Raw genomic sequence first — 18,297 nt, forward strand, 5'->3', positions numbered from 1 at the left:
GACTTGGGTCGACGGTTCCTGGCATCACTGGCCGGCCGAGCAGGGGGAGGCCCAGGATCCAGGGGTGCGGCCTTTCTCTGCACAGATGGGGAAACTGAGGCCCAGAGGGCTCCACAGCCTCGGGGCGAGTGTGTTTTCCTGATCAGAGCTGTTTGGAGGCACATTTCCCTGGCCTCACTCAGTGGGGGATGTGGATTTGGGGTGGTCGTCCTCTCCTCCTGGCCTCAGTCTCCTCATCTCTGCAGTAGTCAGGCTGACCCTATTCCTGCGCACCTCCCTGCTGTGCGGGCCAGGGACCTCCCGGGTCTGCCCATCCCTGCTCCCCAAGCCCTACTCCCTGGCCTCTCCTTCGGGCCCCATCTGCCTGGGGGAGGAGGTGCCCTTTGAATAAGTCGTCTGGAGGCGTTGCTTCAATGGGGTCCTGGGCTAATGGGGAAGTGTCCTCTTTTGAAATATTCAGACTCCCTGGAGCCACTGCTCAGGTCCCTTGGGGAAGGGGTGCCTTAGTGCCAGGCAAGGCCTGGGACAGGGGCTGGCACCCCGGCATCCCTTTGTCAGACCCCGCTTTCTGAGCAGGGGAGCAAGAGAAGAGAAGAGCTGCCTTTTGGGGGCTGACAGGAAGCGAGGCTGAGACCCCTGGGACTCGAAGTGTGTCCCCCAGGTCTTTGTTGTGGGTGCCCTAGTCCTCGGCCGTGTTCCTGTCCCCCAGGGCCCACCTCCTCTCTCTCTCTCTGTCTCCTGGGCCCGGCTGGAGATGATGGGGTGGGAGCGATGTCAGAGTTTCTCAGGCCCACCCCTCCTGTTTGGAGCCAGTTGGGGCGGACCCACTTAACAGCACTCCCTGTGTGCCAGCCTCTGTGTGAGGCCCTTGGGCATTCGGTACCATCACCAGTCCATTCTACAAATGAGAAAACCGAGGCCCAGAGAGGTTAATTAACGTGCCTCAGGTCACACAGCTCCTCTGATGTGGAGCGGGGATCTCGCCTGTTTGGTCTCAGAGCCTGTGCTGACAACCCCTAGGCTTTCCTGCATTCCTGACTGCGGTCTGAGGCTGGGCCCTCTCCCACCCTGGCATTTCTTTGCCTCGTGTGGCTTCTTTGGCACACGTCTCTTCCCTCCCCGCAACATGGGCTCCCAAGGGACCCTGCGTCCATCTTGTTTGCTTCAGCACTTCACCTGGTACCTGACACCGGCAGGAGCCCAGTGGGCACCTGTTGGATGGCAGTGCGGGAGCCTTAGGCTGGGGCCTCTTTTCCTGTGGTAGAAACAGCACAGCAAGGTTGGCCCCCTTCCATGTGCGAAGTTTCTGGATTTATAAGGAATTTTTATAGCCACGAGGTCATTTCACTGCCAGAACAGGCCGGGGAGTGGGGGAATGTTTTCGTCCCCATCGCTCAGGTGAGAAATCGAGGCCTGAGAGACAGGTGACCTGCCAAAGCTCAAGCAGATGGGACTAGGGACACCAGGGTTGGGGGCCAGACCCTGCAGTTCAGGGCGGGCTGTATTTGACTCAGTTCATGAATTTGGGGTTTGAGTGTCCGCTATGTGCCAGGCACTGTTGGATCCTGAAAGCAGGGCAGCGCGTGGCCAGACATCGGCCTTGGTAGAGGCATCGCGTGATCGGGCAGCGACAGGCCAGGGGCCCTGTTCTGTGGTGGGAAGTGCAGGCACTGAGTCAAGGTTGGGCAGCCCTCCTGGAGGAGGTGGCAGCTCAGCCTGGCTCTCAAGGGCCGGTAGGAGTTTGCCAGGCAGAGGGAGTTTGGGGGTGGGGAGGTAGGCAGTGCTTTTAGGCTGTCTGAGCCTGGAGACAAAAGGGTGGGGCTTGTTTGGGGAACCGAAATAAGTCAAATCACACAGCCGCGAAGAAGGTCTCAGGAAGCCCTGGAGGAGTTGGTTGGCCGGGGGTGAGCAGGACGGGGCTCGTTGTCTTTGGGGTCGCAGACAGGCGTGGGGAGCCCTGGTGGAAAACCCCAGGGGAGGCTTGGGTTTGGGGGGCATGTGGCTGCCGTGGACTGAGCCTCCATCACAGCGACTTCCTGTGCCCAGCGGAGCCTGGAAGGAAGTGGTGCCCAAGTAGGAATGGGGAGCTTGGGCTCGGGGGACAGCCGTGGGGAGGGGCTCCCGAGCCCCCTGTGTTTGTGGCTCCGGAAGCCAGGCTTTTAGGGGTGCGGGGGAGGTCGGCTGGGGCTGCTTCCCCTGCAGAAGGGCTCTTCCGGGCTCTGGGCTGGGCTTCACCAGGCAGCCCTCCCGCCCCTGCCGCCCGTGTGCCCCCTTGACCTCGCACAGTTCTCAGGAAGCCTTGGGGAAGGGGGGTCTTAGCATCTTGGATTAGGGCCGGGCACTCTTGGTGGCTGGTGTGGCGGGAGTCCGAGGGGGGACCTCTGGGGGAGGCATGGCTTTGGGAGCGAGACCAGACAGTGATGCCTCACGGGTGCTGGGGAGGCCACGGCCCCGACAGGGCCTGCTGAGCTCTGCATGGAGGTGCGTCTCCATGTGCCTTTCCCGCTGCCCTCTCTGTGGCTAGCTTCTCTGGTAGTCTCAGTGAGAAGGGACCTCGCAGACCCTGGGGGCCTTCCCTGCCCCTGGAGGAATCAGGCCCAGAGAGGGCGAGAGGCAGAGCGGGGCTGGACCTTAGGTGTCTATCCCGTGCGCTGCTTTGCTTATGGCAGGTGAGGAGACTGAGGCAGGGGGCACTTCACAGCCCTGCACGGGAGAGGCAGGAAGTATGACAGGAGGGTCTTTCCTGGTTGGTATTCAGTGCCTTTTCCCACTTTCTCTTCCCCAGGGCAGATTGCTTCCCCAGCAGAAAACTGCCCTAGGGTGGGGCCTCCTCCAGTCTTCCCCTGACGCTACCCTGGAGGCCAAGATCAGGGCTGGTCCCTGTGTGCCCACGCAGCCCAGCCCAGGGGAAGGTGGAGGTGGGGGAGTCGGGGCCCAGCTTGAGGGAGCTCCCAGGCTGTCAGAAAAGGGGCAGATAGTGGCCTCTGTGAGCCACAGTTGCCAGGGAGTCTTCTTGGGGGAGGATCCCTGAGCCAAGTCTTGGAGATGCCAAAGTCAGCATTTCCCCAAGAGGATTCCTTAGAGATTTAATGCAAAAAGGGCCTCGTGAACCAAAAAGACTGGGAGATGCTTAGCTGTGTTCATTAATTCAGCAGCTTGCTTTCCTGCAGGACTTCTCAGAACCTTTAATTTGCTAATGTGCACAGGGTATCTTTAGAGAAGGAGGAAGAGAATGCTAAGCCCAGCACTGCGTGTGACCAGAAACTGCCGCGTGTGTGGCTCTTCACGGCCCTGCTGTTGGGCAGAGCGCCCCTCAGGAAATGCAGACACAGGGCCAGAAAGTGTCGTGTGTGTGGCTCTTCACGGCCCTGCTGTTGGGCAGAGCGCCCCTCAGGAAATGCAGACACAGGGTTAAGAAGGAGCCTGGGCCCTGGAGTGGGCAGCTCTGAGTTTGAATCCCAGCCAGGAGGCTTTGGACGAGGAGCTTAGGATCCCAGAGTTGGTTCCCCTGGCTGGAAACAGAGGGAGAGCACCCCTAACCCGCCCTGGGGGTCCGGATGCAAGGACCTTGCCTCTTCCCAGCAGGTGCTTGGAGGCTGATGGCAGGGGCGCCTCCCGTCGGGTTTACTGCCTCTGTCTCCCAGGTGGGTTCAGAGTGCGCAGAGCACGTCTGGAGGGCCGGGCATTGTGTTTCCTCTCCTCTCCACAGCCCTAGAGGCCTTGGGGTGAGGACCCGGTGCTACCTGGAAGCTCTCTCTGGCTCAGGCCCACCTTCCCGCTTTCCTTGACCCAGTGGACAGCTGCTCGCTTGAGGTCCAGCTAGGCTCTGCGTGGATGTGTGAGCCCATGCGATGATGACGCTGCCTGTACCCAGAAAGCAGTCCCGAGGTGCTGACGCTGCTGTATCCACCCCAGAGGCTAGGCCACTTCCAGAGCAGGGAGGGGGCCGGGGCGCCTTGACCTCTTTGGTGCCGAGGCCCATGACAGAGTGGGCTGAAGGGGAAGGGGCAGGTTCTGGGCCCACCCACAGCCCTTGAGGCCCTTTCTGCCAACTTGGTAGTGCTTGTCGTCTTGACCTGGCGTGTTGTGCCAGGTGCAGCCCCCTCCCCGCCCCTCGCCACCGTGCTCTGCTTGCATCACCTCCACTGAATCCCCTCAAAGCCCTGGGTGGTCTGAATGTTATTCTCCCTTTCTTTCAAATGACGAAAGTGCGGCTCAAGGAGGATAAGTAACTTTTTCAGGGTCATGCATCTTAGACGTGATGGACCTGGGGCTCGTTTTCCTTTTCTTCTTCTTTCGTTTACAGGCTTTATTTATTTTTTGTGTATTCACATACATATTTCATAAATTTTTAAAAAATATTTATTTATTTTTGGCTGCGATGGGTTTTCGTTGCTGCGCGCGGGCTTTCTCTAGTTGCGACAAGCGGGGGCTACTCTTTGTTGAGGTGCGCGGGCTTCTCATTGCAGTGGCTTCTCTTGTTGCAGAGCACGGGCTTTAGGCACGCGGGCTCAGTAGTTGTGGCTCGCGGGCTCTAGAGCACAGGCTCAGTAGTTGTGGCGCACGGGCTTAGTTGCTCCGCGGCATGTGGGATCTTCCCGGACCAGGGCTCGAACCCGTGTCCCCTGCATTGGCAGGTGGATTCTTAACCACTGTGCCACCAGGAAGTCCCCACATACATATTTATATATGTACACACACACACACACACACACACACACACCCCGACAAACATGCCAGGAACACATCTTTCCATGTTAATATATTAAACTTAGAGCGTCACTTCAATGATCAGTCGCTTTATATTGCCCTTTGAGTTTTTCTGTTAGGGTCGTTATTTTTTACTTTATGTATTTATTTAAAAAACCCCTTTATTGAGGTATGAGTGACATACAAAAAGCTGTGCATTTTTATTGTATACAACTTCATAAGTGTGGAGATAAGTATACACCTGTGAAACCATCACCACAATCCATGCCATAAACCTGTCCCTCACAGCCTAAATTTTCCTCCCTCCTTTTAGTTTATCATTATTATTTTTAAGATAAGAACATGTAAAATCTACCGTCTTGAAAAAAAATTTTTTTAAATATATTTTCATTTATTTTTGGTTGCATTGGGTTTCTGTTGTTGTGTGCGGGCTTTCTCTAGTTGCGGCGAGCGGGGGCTGCTCTTTGTTGCGGTGAGTGGGCGTCTCATTGCAGTGGCTTCTCTTGTTGCAGAACACGGGCTCTAGGCATGGGCTTCAGTAGTTGTGGCTTGCAGGCTCTAGAGTGCAGGCTCAGTAGTTGTGGCGCATGGGCTTAGTTGCACTGCAGCATGTGGGATCTTCCTGGACCAGGGACTGAACCCATGTCCCCTGCATTGGCAGGCAGATTCTCAACCACTGCAGCACCAGGGAGGTCCCTTGAAAAAATTTTAAGTATACAATACAGTGTTGTTAACGATAGGCACTATGTATGTGGTCGATCTTGTTTTTTCTACTGACAACTTAAAAAAAATTGCATAAGCTACATTATAATAATAGAAATAGAAACTGAAAATGAGGAGAAGTAAGATTTGTTCACTCTGACAAAGCAGCAGTTTTGGTGTTTCTGTGTCCTGGTTCAATCCTAATCCATTCTAGGCATGACCTTCACCATGTGGATTTTTCACAGGATACCCTTCCACAGTATGGTTCAAGCTGCTGCATCTTTTTGGTAGCTGCATTGTATTCCACTGTAAGAATGTATTGTGATTTATCTTCCCCAGACTGATACACACATTGTTTTCAGTCTTTTGCAATTACAAATAATGCTGCAATGAATAATTTTGTACATAAGTCAAATTTCACACATGTGAAAGTGTTTGTAGGATAAATTACTTGATGTAGGTTTGCTAGGTCAAAAGGTGTGTGTGTACATTAGTGAGTCTGTTAGATATGATGAAACTGCCTGCCCCAGAGGTTGTGCTGAATCACATGCCCGCCAGGGGTGAGCGTGAGTGTCTGTTTCCCCCCAGCCTAGCCAACACAGATTTATGAAATGCTTTGATCTTTGCCAATTGGGTAGGTAGAAATGGTTTTCCATAGTAGTTTTAATTTGCATTTCTCTTGTTATGGGTGACATCAGCTGCTTTCCAAATATTTAAGAGATTTGTATTGTCTTTCTGTGAACTTTCTGTTCATCCTCTTTTCCCATTTTTCTACTGGGTTTTTGTTTTTTTGATTTGTAGGAACTCTTTACATATGAGGGAGATTAGCTCTTTGGGGAGATAAAAATTGCAAATGTCCCATAATCTCTCGCTCATCTTTTGATTTTGCTTTTGATAGTTTTTACTATGTAGAAAAAGAATTTTTAATTGTAATTGAATTTATCAGTCTTTTCATTATGACTTTTAGGTTTTGTGTCAGGTTAGAAAGGACTTATTCACTACAGCATTATATGAGAATTCTTTCATGGTTTCTTGCTCTTTGGAAATCATCCTGGTATAAATTATGCCTCCAGCTTTTTCTCCCTCCTCTGGGCTCTGCTGACTTTTTAAACAGGCAACTAGCAGTGCAGAAGTTAAGACTTAAACCTAAATCTTCCTTGCCCTTTCCAGGACAGTGGCTACTCTGGGTTAAATCTTCTGTCACCAGCAGACCCACTGTCTGGGTGGGCCGTGGGAAGCCCAGTGTTCTGCCATCTTGGGCAGAAGTAGCACCACATGAGGTCCCTGAAGGCCAGCTAGACTTCCCCTTTCTGTTCTTTGTTATCGAGGGGAAAGGGATCAGGAATGAAACATGGGCATGAAAGTGTTTTCATTCTAAAGGGGGAGCCTAGTGAAGATAGTGCTTAAAGGAATGAATAACTAATGGTGGAATTTCAGGCAAGAGTTGGGGGAAGATATAGCTGTTCTTTCCAATATGGGAACCTGGTTGTTTAGTTGGTCAGTTAATAAACATTGTTGCCTGAACACCTCCTGTGTGCAGAGCCCTTTGCAGACACCTGGGGAAAGGGGGCACCAAGGTCTCTGCCTTCTGAAAACTTGTGCCTGGAGCTGAGTTTCCTCTTGACACATAGAAGGTGTTAGTGCACATCTGCTGAAGGAATGAATGCATGAATCTCTGTCAAGATGAGTGAATGAATAGATGAACTCTTCCCAGGCAATCACTAACCATCATTAGAATTGGCACAGGAGATGGCAAACTGGATTTATTATCCCTGGTGGCTGGAGCCTTGGGGGGGAGGGGTGACAAGGTATTTGTGTTTTAGAGGAGAGATTGACTAGGGTAATGCCTAATCCAGACAGAAGAGTGGAAGGGAGGATTTCAGGAGCAAAGAACAATTCCCTACCCCACCCCTGGAATTAGCCCTCTGGGGCCAGATGACAACACGAAGGCTTTTCAGCTTTTCCTCAGTTCTCTTTGTTTTATGATTTAGCCTCCGCTGCTAGCCCAGCCCAGAGCTGGGCCTCAGAGGTTTCACATAATCACCTCCTTTGCAAGAGGGAAAACCGAGGCCCGGATCAGGTAAGGGTCACAGCACGCGTTAGTGGCAGAGCTGGGACTGGAACACAGGTCTCTAGACCCCGAGGCTGAGTGACAGCTTGTGGTCCCTAGAGGCTGGGATAGAGTCAGCCTGGGAGTTCTTGGGGAGCAGGGCTGTCTGGGGGCATATGCTATTGGGGGCTTCGGCTTTTGCTTCTGCCTGGTGGCTTTGCAGACTGTCACGAGGAGGTGGGGAGATAAAGTGGAGGGTCGTTAGGGGCTCTGCCCCCTGTGCACCTCTGTCTCTCCTGTTTGGACCTCATGGGCGGGCTTCCTCAGCTCTAGGAATTGAGCCTTCCTTCTGGGCGCATTTGCTATTTTGTCCTCACAAACTTGGCCTGTTGGCTGTGAGGACCTGTGCCTCGCTCTCCCCCGAACTTGGGTATCAGCACCTCAGTTTACTGATGAGAAAACTGAGGCCCGGAGTGTGAGAGACTCTGCCACTCCTATGGCCAAGGGCAGCAGAGCTGGGATTTGAACCCAGCCTCCTCCCTCCCAGGTACAGCTCATCTGCGGAAAGGTGTGATGCAGCAGGTGCTTCCTGTTCTGGGGGAGACCCTTTTGTCTGTTTTCCTCATCTTCCGCCCTGATGCCCGCCCCCCAGCCCCCTCACCAAAGCCGCCCTGCCTGCTCTCTGCCACCTTTCTGCCTGGCTCAGGATTCGAGCTGGTTGGCTCATCCATCTGTCCGTCCCACAAGCATCTGCCAGGGCCTAGCTGCAGGACACAGACTTAAATCCCACGACAATTTGGTGAGGCAGGTGCGGGGATGTTTGATAGGAGTCTCAGAAGGCCTCCCGATGGGGGCAGATGCCCAGGAGAGAATGGTGTGGGGAGGGAGGTTAGGCCCCGGCACGAGCTAAGGCTTGGGAGGCCCTTAGTCCCATGAGGTTTTCTGGGTGCCCCTAGGTGCCAGGTCGGGGCTGGGCAGAGCAGCTGCTGGCTCTCCTTCACAGAGCTCTGGGTCTCCTGAGGGAGGTGGCATTAACATGAGTCCCTCAGCAAACAGAAAGTCTGCCAGTGACCCAGCCCACCAGGCACTGGGCTGGCCTAGGGGGCAAGACTGTGCTGGTGGGTTCCTGGCTGCAGCCGTACGGTCACCTGGGCGGGGCATGGGTACAGGGTCCGGCCTGAGGGGCTTGAGTGGGCCCTCTCCTCTCCTTAGGCCTGCCTGCCTGCCTGCCTGCCCCGCTTCACACGCCAAGGCCCCACTTCCCCTTTCTGGGGCCACCAGGCCCTGTACAGCTCCGGGGCCTGCCAGGGCAGGGCCAGAGGAAGCTGGGCTGGGTTCCTGCCAGTATTGCTTGGGTGAGGAAGTGGGTATCCTGTCTGTGTCTGTGAAAGCTGGGGTGGGCTAGAGCTCCCCCAGGGGTGTGGTAGGGCTGGGGGTGCTGCCACATCAGCCAGTTCCGCTGGGGAAGGACTTCCTGAGCACCCCTGAGGGCCCAGTCCTGCAGTCATAATTCGAGGTCCCAGCGCCCTATCTCCAGCAGCTCTTCTAGCTGAGGAACCTGGACCCCGCCTGTCAGTATTTGGCAAGAAGACCCCAGTCCTGTCTTGTTGTGGGGAAGGGAGAAGACGGTGTGTATGGGGCAGTTCAGAGGGCTTCCTGGAGGAAGAGGCCCTCCTGGATCTTGCTGGCTTCGAGGAGGCTCCCTGACATGGCTGCCTCATCTTGCCCCAGGAAGGCAGAGGGAGGTACCTTGATGGAGTCCACTTTGCCCCCCACCCTCTGTCTGGGGCCTCGAAGGGGGAGGGCAGAAAGGGGTTGGCATTCTGAGATGTTATGGGCTCTGGGAATGTCAGCACTGGGAGGGTGACAGACAGGACCCTGAGGGGCCTGTATTCAAATCCCAGCTCTCTTTGACTAGCTTTGTGACCTCAGGCAAGTAACTGAATCTCTCTTTGCCTCAGCTCCCACCTCCATAAAACAGACACAGCCGTCTTACCTACAGGGCAGGGGTGCAGATTTAGAGAGACTACAGTGCTGGGTACACAATAAGAGGTCAGTAGGTTTTGTGATGGTCTCTCCTGCTCAGTCGCGGGCCCTGCGGCTGCGGGGAGCTGAGTCCACCAGGATCGCTTGGGGGAAGAGCTTGATTCCGCCGGTATCAGTTTCTACCTAAGTATACCCCTCCGCTCCCTAATTCCTCCCGCAGGGGAGGAATCTCTGGAGGGTACTGGCCTCCTGCAGCCTTGGGCCCCCTGCTGCCCTGGTTAGTTTGGGACACGGTGACAGAGGTATGAGCTGGGGTGGGGATTGGGAAGGGTTCCCCTCCCTGGCCGGCGCCCCTCCAGAGGAGGCCTTAGCCAGGGCTGGCTGCGTCTGCAGGGGCCCAATCTCACCTTTGAGCTAACTTCTCCCGACTTGGACTCATCAAGGGGCCACGAGGGCTTTCTGGACACAGCAAACTGGGGCAGGAGGCCCAACGTGGACCTTGGGACTCTTGGTTGCAAGTGCCAGAAGCTCACCCTGGCTTCAGCTGGGAGGGGTATTGATTATCCCTTGGGAGTAAGTATCTGGGGGTTGCTTGAGCCTCAGACAGAGCTGGATCTGGGGGCCCCAGCGGGTATGTTCAGGGCTCTGTCTCTCACCAGTTCTCTGTGTGGGCTTCCTTCTCAAGTGGGCTGTCTACTGTGGTGGCTCAGGTGGCTGCCAGCAGCTCCAGGCCGCTGGCAAAGAGAGCATCTTTTCCTTGTGGGCCAGCAAATGTCCCAAAGAGTGTTCTCACTGACATGGTTTTGGTCACATGTCCATCCTTAAACCAGTCGCTGCGGCTTGGGAGAGACGGTGCTGATGAGCCAGACCTGGGTCATGTGGCCCCTGAACCAGGGCTGAGAGGGGGAGGGGACCGTGTCCAGCAGAAGCGGGAAACACCCTCCCACCTGGACCCCTGGGGTCCCCCTCCTCCGTGAGATGGGGCTGCTCCCCTACCAGAGGTATCGTGAGGTGTGAGTGACAGTGAGGGAGCCCTGGGAGTCCAGCCTCTCCAGGTAAAAGGGCCTCGACGTCTCTGCTCTTTGCGTCTTTGGAGTTCACAAAGGACCCGTGGGGTGGGGGTGAGGGAGTGACAGGGAGGCAGGGCCTGGCTTGACCTAAGGTCGGACTTACAGCCAGAGCAGCGCCCGGCGCTGGAGAAGACTGCCCTGAGAGGGGATGAGCTCCCCATCACCGAGGCCTGCAAGTTGAGGCTGCGGCAACACTTGTTGGAGACGTGGCAAAGGAGTTCATCCAGGGCCTCACAGGGGCCCTCCCAGTTATCAGCTGAGTTGGCAACTGGCAGAGGAACTGGAGATTGGACAGAGGGGCCTTGAAACCTGCCCTGACAGAGGGGGCCTCTGGGTCTCACTTTGTGGGGTGGCTCCTGGAGAGGAGCTGGCCTGTGGAGGTGCCTGTTGGTGCCTGGTTGTCTGCAGGAGGGAGAAGTGCGGCCCTTCCTCCCAGCCCTGCCTTGTACTGCCGGCGCTGGACGGGGTCCCTGGGTGCCTAGTCTCCGTGCCCAGTACTGCCCCTTGTCTTGTCTGCCTCTTCTCCCGCCTGCCGTTGCCCAGGAAGTGGCCTAATTAGATCCCCAAGAGGAGTGTTTACCAGGCCTGAGTTCCCAAGACTCTCGGAATCTTTCAACTAATCCCTCTCTCTCCATGCCTGGCTCAGCCCGGCTTTGTGTGCCTGGAAGGGCAGGTTGGCATCTGGGGGTGAAAGGCTCCATGGTGTGTGTGTGTGTGTGTGTGTGCGTGTACACGTATGCACACTTGTGCATGTCCTGGCCACCCACAGCTCTGCTCCGGGGGCTTTGCCTGGGGGATGGAGCAGCTGCGGGGAGTTGCCTTGGCTCCTTGGAGTTTGGGGTTTCTCGGCCTGGCAGTCCCGGTGCACTGGTGTTTGCACCAGGCCGGAGGGACAGGCAGTGTTGTGTATACTTTTGACAACTGGTTCAGTCACTGGGACCTGCTGCTTCTGGAAGGAGCTCCATGGGGAAGCCTTTCTCAATTCAGTAAGACAGTGAGGCTGGGCCGAGGAGCCTGGTTTGGAAGCTGGCAGACCCAGGTTTGAATCCCAGCCCTTCTACCAACCAGCTCCAGCTGTGTAATCTTAGGCAAGGCAGTCTCCTTCTCTGGGTTCAATTTTGCATCTGTAAAATGGCTGTAACACCTTGGCCTTAGGTTATGAAGGCGAGAGTGGAGATGTATGTGCAGGCACCTGGCGTGACAGCATGACAGCTGTTTTACACATGCCCTGGAGTGGGGGCTTCTCAGGGCAGGGACCTTACCTTGTTTCGTAACCCCTTTAGCACAGGGCTGGGCATATATGGTTAGTACTCAAGAAATGCCTCTTGTGGAACAAAGACTGGTGAGTATAGCTTTAGAGGTGGCAAACTAGTGGGCTGCACTATGCAAATTTTATAAATTTGTTTTAATTGAAGTAATGTTGATTTACAGTGCTGTGCAAATCTCTGCTGTGCAGCAAAGTGACTCAGTTACATATGTATTTATGTTCTTTTCCATTAGGTTTATCCCAGGAGATTGGATATAGTTCCCTGTGCTATACGGTAGGACCTTGTTGTTTATCTCTTCTAAATGTAGTAGTTTGCATCTACCAACCCCAAACTCCCAGTCCATCCCTCTCCCTCCCCTCTCCCCCGGCAACTACAAGTCTGATCTCTATGAGTCTGTTTCTGTTTTGTAGATACGTTCATTTGTGTCATATTTTAGATTCCACATATAAGTGATATCATTTGATATTTGTCTTTCTCTTTCTGACTTACTTCACTTAGCATGATAATCTCTAGTTGCATCCATGTTGCTGCAAATGACATTATTTCATTCTTTTTTTATGGCTGAGTAGTATTCCATTGTATATAAGTACCACATCTTCTTTATCCATTCATCCGTCGATGGATATTCAGGTTTTCCCACGTTTTGGCTATTGGCACAAAACAAATTTTAAAAATTAGCTGGCAACATTTGGAAATCAGTATTTCATGTAGAAATCAGATTAGTAGCTTTTGTCCAAACACTGTGCACACTTTGGCGGTCCTGGCCCAACCCCCTCAGGGTTGCCTGGGTTAAGCAGGTAGTTGCCGAGGCTTGTAGACACGTGCCTGGGCCCAGAAGGAGCAGAGGGGCCAGGACTCCTGGAAAACAGCCCCTTCCTCCACCCACAAATATGTGGTTTTTCCATTTTGTTCCTGGGATTTGAGGAATAGGAGCTCCCAGATGGAATAGTGCCGCAGGTGACTCCTGATCCAAGGTGGCCCCAGGTTACTCAAGGCAGTTGGCACTCACTGGGGGACTTCACTCAGACTCTGGGATTCTGGGTGCCCTGCTATTTTGCCTTTGGGGGCTCTGGACCAACTTTCCTTCGCAGCTTCCACCAGTGGCCATTTGCACCCTTTGTGACTGCCCTGAGCCTTCCCATGTCTTACCACCTCCCTGCCCCCTGCCCTGTCCTGGTTCCTATCTCTGATGCAGGCCTGGAGGATGTTGGGGGCCTGGACTCCTGGTCCAGGGCTGCTCCCTTGACACAAGGTTCCTGCTGGGAATATGGCAGCCACCCCAAGCCCCAGTCGCTGCATCTAGGGATTGCACATTTTTTTGGTAACTTTCTCTCCCTGGAGACTGGGAGCCCTAGCGGGAGAGGGAGCTAGCCTGACACACAGGAGATATAATGGGCCTGGTGTGCCATAGGCATGGTTAACAAGCTGTTTGGGAATAAACGAATGGGAAAATAAATGAAAGGTGCTGGGGAAAGAGGGAGCCCCTGTGGGATAAGCATTGCAAGCCTGGGGTCCGCTCTCAACTTTGTCATAAAGGGTCCACTGTGTTCTTCTCTGAGGTTCAGTTTCCTTATCTATGAAGCGGAGCTTGCAAGGTTGTTAAATTCTTGCCAGTGGGCCCTTTCAGAAAAATTCAGTCTTATGTGGAAGCTTAACATAATATGAATGCAAGGGGTACGCTCTGAGTGAAGCTGGCGTTAGTGTCTGAGACACAAGACTCATTGAAAAGTTCCAGTAATCGAGTGAGTGAGGTCTTTGCACAAGAACCATTGGAACAGAAGAAAGCCTGCAAACAGACTTCACATGCATGGCCACCTGACTTAGGGCAAAGGTGCCTCCACTAAAACTCTTGAAGGAAGGATGGTGGCTCCACGAAAGGCTGGTAGGGAGATATCCATTCAGAAAAAAGATAGATATCCATTCAGAAAAATATCCATTTAGAAATGGCTAAAGATAGATATCCATTCAGAAAAAAGATAGATATCCATTCAGAAAAATATCCATTTAGAAATGGATAAAGATAGATATCCATTCAGAAAAAAGATAGATATCCATTCAGAAAAAAGAAGCTTGATCCCTGCCTCACACCATACACAGGAATTCCTTGAGATGTATCCGAGACCTACATGTGAAAGTAAACTATTCAAACTTCTAGAGCAGTGCTTTCCAGTAGAAGTTTCTGGATGATAGAAGGGCTCTATATTTGTGCGGCCCAATGTAATAAACAGTAGCTATGTGTGGCTGTTGAGCACTTGAAATGTGACTGGTGTGGCTGAGGGGCTGAAAATTTTTTTTAACTTTAAAAATGTTTTAAATGTAATCATCAAGCTATTATTATACTCCAAAAAATTAAGTGTAATTTATTAACTTAATCCCACCTTCAGTTCACATTTAGATTTCACCAGTCGTTTGAAAATTTTTTTTGTAGTTGCAGCTTTTTAAAATCAAAATCCAGATAAAGTCCATTATATTGCGTTGGGTTGGTAAGCCTTTTAAATTTATTTTATTCTGTAACATCCCCACTCTCTCTCATGGTACTGACTGGTTAATAATGGGTTATGTGTCCTGAAGGCCAGTAGTTTTCAAAGTGTGGACCAGCAGCTTCAGCATCTTCTGGGAACATGTGAGAAATGCACATTTCTTCTCAGGCCCCTTCCAGTCCTACTGAAACAGACGCTGGGAATGCAGCCCAGTGATCTGTGTTTTAACAAGCCCTCCGGGATCTCTCCTGGGTACCACTGTTGTTGACTAGCCCACGTCATAGATTTGGCTGGTTGCCACCTCCTGCCGCCATTTATCTTCTCCAAGTAGCCTCTATATGGGACTGAACTTTTAATTTCGTTTTTAATCAACTTAAATTAAATTTTTGATAGTCATATGTGGCTAGTGGCTACTGTATCGGACTGCGCAGTTCTCGGAAACACAGGAGACTAGCTTTATGACCTTGGGGTGGGCCAAGCTTTAAAGACCTAAAAGTTAGGTTTGGTGAAGGTTGATAAATCAGACCCGGGGCTATGAGGCCTGGCCTTGCTGTCGCCCGATGCCAGCCTTCCCAGTCCACGTCAAATCTTGGTCTGCTTTGTGTCTCTGCAGAGCTGAGGACCCTGCGTGTCTGTTCCTTCGGGCCTGGATGCCAAGGCAGATGCGGGCGGTGCAGTGAGCAAGGCCTGGCAGCTGGAGCAGTGCAGGCCCCGTGTGTCCATGGAGCTGCTGGCCGAGGGGACTTCTGCCCAGCTCCGCCTGCCAGGCTCGGAGAAACCAGAGGCCTAGGCGCACAGGGGTGGGTGTCGGCAGACAGATGCTCCCCAGGCTGCGGGGTTTCCTGCGTGGACTGCTGGGCGGCTGTGCCAAAGGTGGAGGATGCCGGCCAAGGGGCGCTACTTCCTCAACGAGGGCGAGGAGGACCCCAGCCACGACACGCTCTACGAGAAGTACCGCCTCACCAGCCAGCACGGGCCGCTGCTGCTCACGCTCCTGTTGGTGGCCATCACTGCCTGTGCCGTCCTCATCGTCATCGCCTTCAGCTACGGGGTGAGTGGGGGCTTCCCTGGGGTCCAGGTCTCAGCTCTGATGCTTTGTACTTGTGAGGCCTTGGGCAAGTCTTTATCTTCTTTAAGCCTGAGCGTCTGCATCTGTAAAGTGCTATGGAGCATATTTAGGCTGGAGGAAGACACAGTTTTTATTTTAATTTTTAAGTCTGGGGTGGTTTTAGATGTTACATTAATTTGGCCAAATAAATTACCCTCATTTTTCTCCACAATGGACTTTGATTTTACTGAAGGCCTGTGTGTCACTGCTCCCACTTCCAGTACCGTGGCAGACATCATGCATCAATCCCAGAACTCTCTCTCACGGAGCCGGCCGGGGTGGGGGGATGTGTGTGTCTCAGAATCCTTCTTATGACAGCGGGCACCACTAATGTTATCTCTGACTTAGGCCTCGTCCTGCTATAGCCATGACCTATGCGTGGCTGTTGAGCACTTGAAATGTGGCTAGTATGACTGAGGAACTGAATTTTCAATTTTATCTTTAATTATTGGAAATTTAATTTTGAGTAGCCACATGTGGCTAGTGGTTGCTGTATGGGACAGTAAAGTTCTAGAAGAAAACATCAGACTACAGGCTGTTAACAGGGTGATACGTGTAAGGTGGCCAGCACCCAGTAGGTGCTCTGCCGGTGCTGCCTGTATCTCTGTGCATATAAACCCGAGGACCTTTGTTTTGTCATTCGGCACATAGTTACTGAGCGCCCACTGGGTGCTGGCCCCAGATTAGTCTCTGTGCTCATGGAGCTTATGGGCCTCTGGGGGAAACCAGGTGCTGTCCACCTGTGAACGTCTTGCCTGTTAACCTCTTCTCCCCACACTGTCGCACTTCTGTACCTTTCCTTCAGCTCGTCCCCTGTCTGGGATGCCTTTGGTCGTATTTCCTCATAAACATCCATTCATTCTTTAAGAGTTAGGAGCAGTGGCCTCTCCCCCAGGAGGCTTTCCACAGCTTTGCTCCTGTGCTCTCGTACCTGTGCCCTGCAGGTGTGCACAGAGCTGCTGGAGACCCCGGGGGACGCCTGAGGTTGGGGGGGGGAGTGAGAACGTCACAGGACTGGGCCCCACAGGTGACTGGGGGAAGGTGGTGGTGAAGGCACCCCTAGCAGAGACAACAGCACAAAGCCTGAGGTAAGAGAGAACTTGATGTTTAGGGGGAGGATGGACACCACCCACGTGGAGGAAGCAGCAAGTGACCTTGCTTAGGGCAGGCTGGACAGGCTAACCTGGCAGGCTTTCTGGAGGAGGTGGCACCCCGCTGGGGAAAGCTATGGCATTTCTGTGTATGTTCACCCCCCGCCCCCGCCCCCCCCACAGGACCCCTCCCGACACCAGGCTGTCCTGGGGACGGCGTTCTTCACGCTTGCCGTGTTTGTGGCTCTCTACGCGCTCGTGTATGTTGAGTGCCTCGTCCGCCGGTGGCTCAGGGCCTCGGCGCTGCTCGTCTGGGCCTGCCTTGTGACGCTGGGCTACGTGCTGGTGTTTGACTCATGGATGAAGGAGGCCTGTGACTGGGAGCAGGTAACAGGGGACCCTGGCGCCCCTGGGGGCTGGGTGCTGCCAGCCAGCTGTGCACTCGGTAGCTCCTGCCCTCTCTGGGCATCAGATCCCTTCTGGAGACTGGGCCCGCATTGGGTGTGCCAGCCACAGGCCCCTCCCTCTCTCCGGGCTGTGGTTCTGTGACTGAGAACGGGCCCTGGGCTGATCTTGTTCTCTCAGCTCTGTGCTGATGAGATGGGGGTGAGGTGGGAGAAGAGTGTCCACTTGAATGTCTGGCTGTGGTGTTTCTGGAAATGACACGTCTCCAACTCAAAGACGCAAAAAGGCACAAATTGGCTCACGTGCCGGGAAAGGCCCGGGGTTTGGTCTGGGGCTTCAGCAGGATGGCCAGATCCCGAGTTCTCCCGGCTCTGCTTTCCTCTGTGCTGTTTCATTCCCTGCCAGGCCACCCCCAGCTCGGGACAGAGGTGCCCACGGCACCTCCGGGCTGCCCGTCGACCAGCCTACCCAGGCCAGCTGAAAGAGGCAGCCCTTTCTCAGCCAGCTTGAGCTGCACTGGCTGGCCTGGGGCCTGGGCCCAACCCTGGACGGGCATTGTCACCGGGGGCGGGGGGGGCCCTCTGACCATTGGGGCTGGGTCCTGTGACCGGGGTGGGGTGAGGCTCAGGCAAGCCATGCGGGTGGGAAGCTCGAGGGAGGGTGCCGTTCCCAGCAGGGGCCAGCTCGGAGAGTGGGCGGGGCCGGTGGGCTGGGCTGCTGGGGGTGGCAGGTGAGGGGGCCCTGCCCGGCCTTCCAGTAGTTACCCTTCCTGCGGAGGGAGAGCTGTGGGCAGTGGACACCAGGCGAGAGCTCCCTGGGTCATGAGGGCGGCGGAGGCTCGGCCTCGGCCCCAGACGGTAAATCAGCTCGTAGGAAATGATGCTGGCCGGGCATCACTTTCTCGTTCTATCCGTCGCTGCCTCTCGCCACACAGGGTGGGAGAAGGGGCCGACCTGAGGGCCGAGGGCGCCGGCGGCGTAGCCTCAGAGTTCAGGCTTCTAGGGCCATCCCCACGGGCCGGGGCTGCGGAGTGAGCCCAGCTGAGCCCTGGGCGGGGGCGGCGTGATGGCCGCGCTCATGACGCCGCTGTGCGCAGGTGCCCTTCTTCCTCTTCGTGGTCTTCGTGGTGTACACGCTGCTGCCCTTCAGCACGCGGGGTGCCGTCGTGGCCGGGGTCGTCTCCAGCACCTCCCACCTCCTGGTGCTCGGCACGCTGATGGGGGCCTTCACCACGCCCAGCGTCCGGGTAGGGCTGCAGGTGAGGGGCGTGTGGGTCTGGGCGCGGGGTCGCCTAAGGCCTTGGGTGGGGCTTTGGTTTGGGCCGAGGGAGGCCAAGGCTGGAGCAGGTGAGTTGGAGGCCTTGGAGACAGAGGTGTTTGCTGACGGGTGGCCTCGAGCGGGTGAGTTGGAGGCCTTGGAGACAGAGG

At 54.5% G+C, this 18,297-nt stretch overlaps 1 protein-coding gene across 2 annotated transcripts in view; it reads left to right on the forward strand.

Annotated features, from left to right (window-relative positions):
- The window catches only part of ADCY7 (adenylate cyclase 7), a 58,495-nt gene that overhangs the window by 17,320 nt on the left and 22,878 nt on the right, over positions 1-18,297 (forward strand). For both annotated transcript variants that reach the window (XM_059905846.1, XM_059905847.1), the window contains exons 2-5: positions 12,019-12,059; positions 14,880-15,317; positions 16,649-16,852; positions 17,967-18,128. In XM_059905846.1, the coding sequence (XP_059761829.1) occupies positions 15,147-15,317; positions 16,649-16,852; positions 17,967-18,128 (537 nt within the window). In that variant the 5' untranslated portion in view covers positions 12,019-12,059; positions 14,880-15,146. The remainder of the gene's footprint in view (positions 1-12,018; positions 12,060-14,879; positions 15,318-16,648; positions 16,853-17,966; positions 18,129-18,297) is intronic.

The sequence above is a fragment of the Balaenoptera ricei genome, chromosome 19 (assembly GCF_028023285.1).
Source record: "Balaenoptera ricei isolate mBalRic1 chromosome 19, mBalRic1.hap2, whole genome shotgun sequence".
NCBI lineage: Eukaryota > Metazoa > Chordata > Mammalia > Artiodactyla > Balaenopteridae > Balaenoptera > Balaenoptera ricei.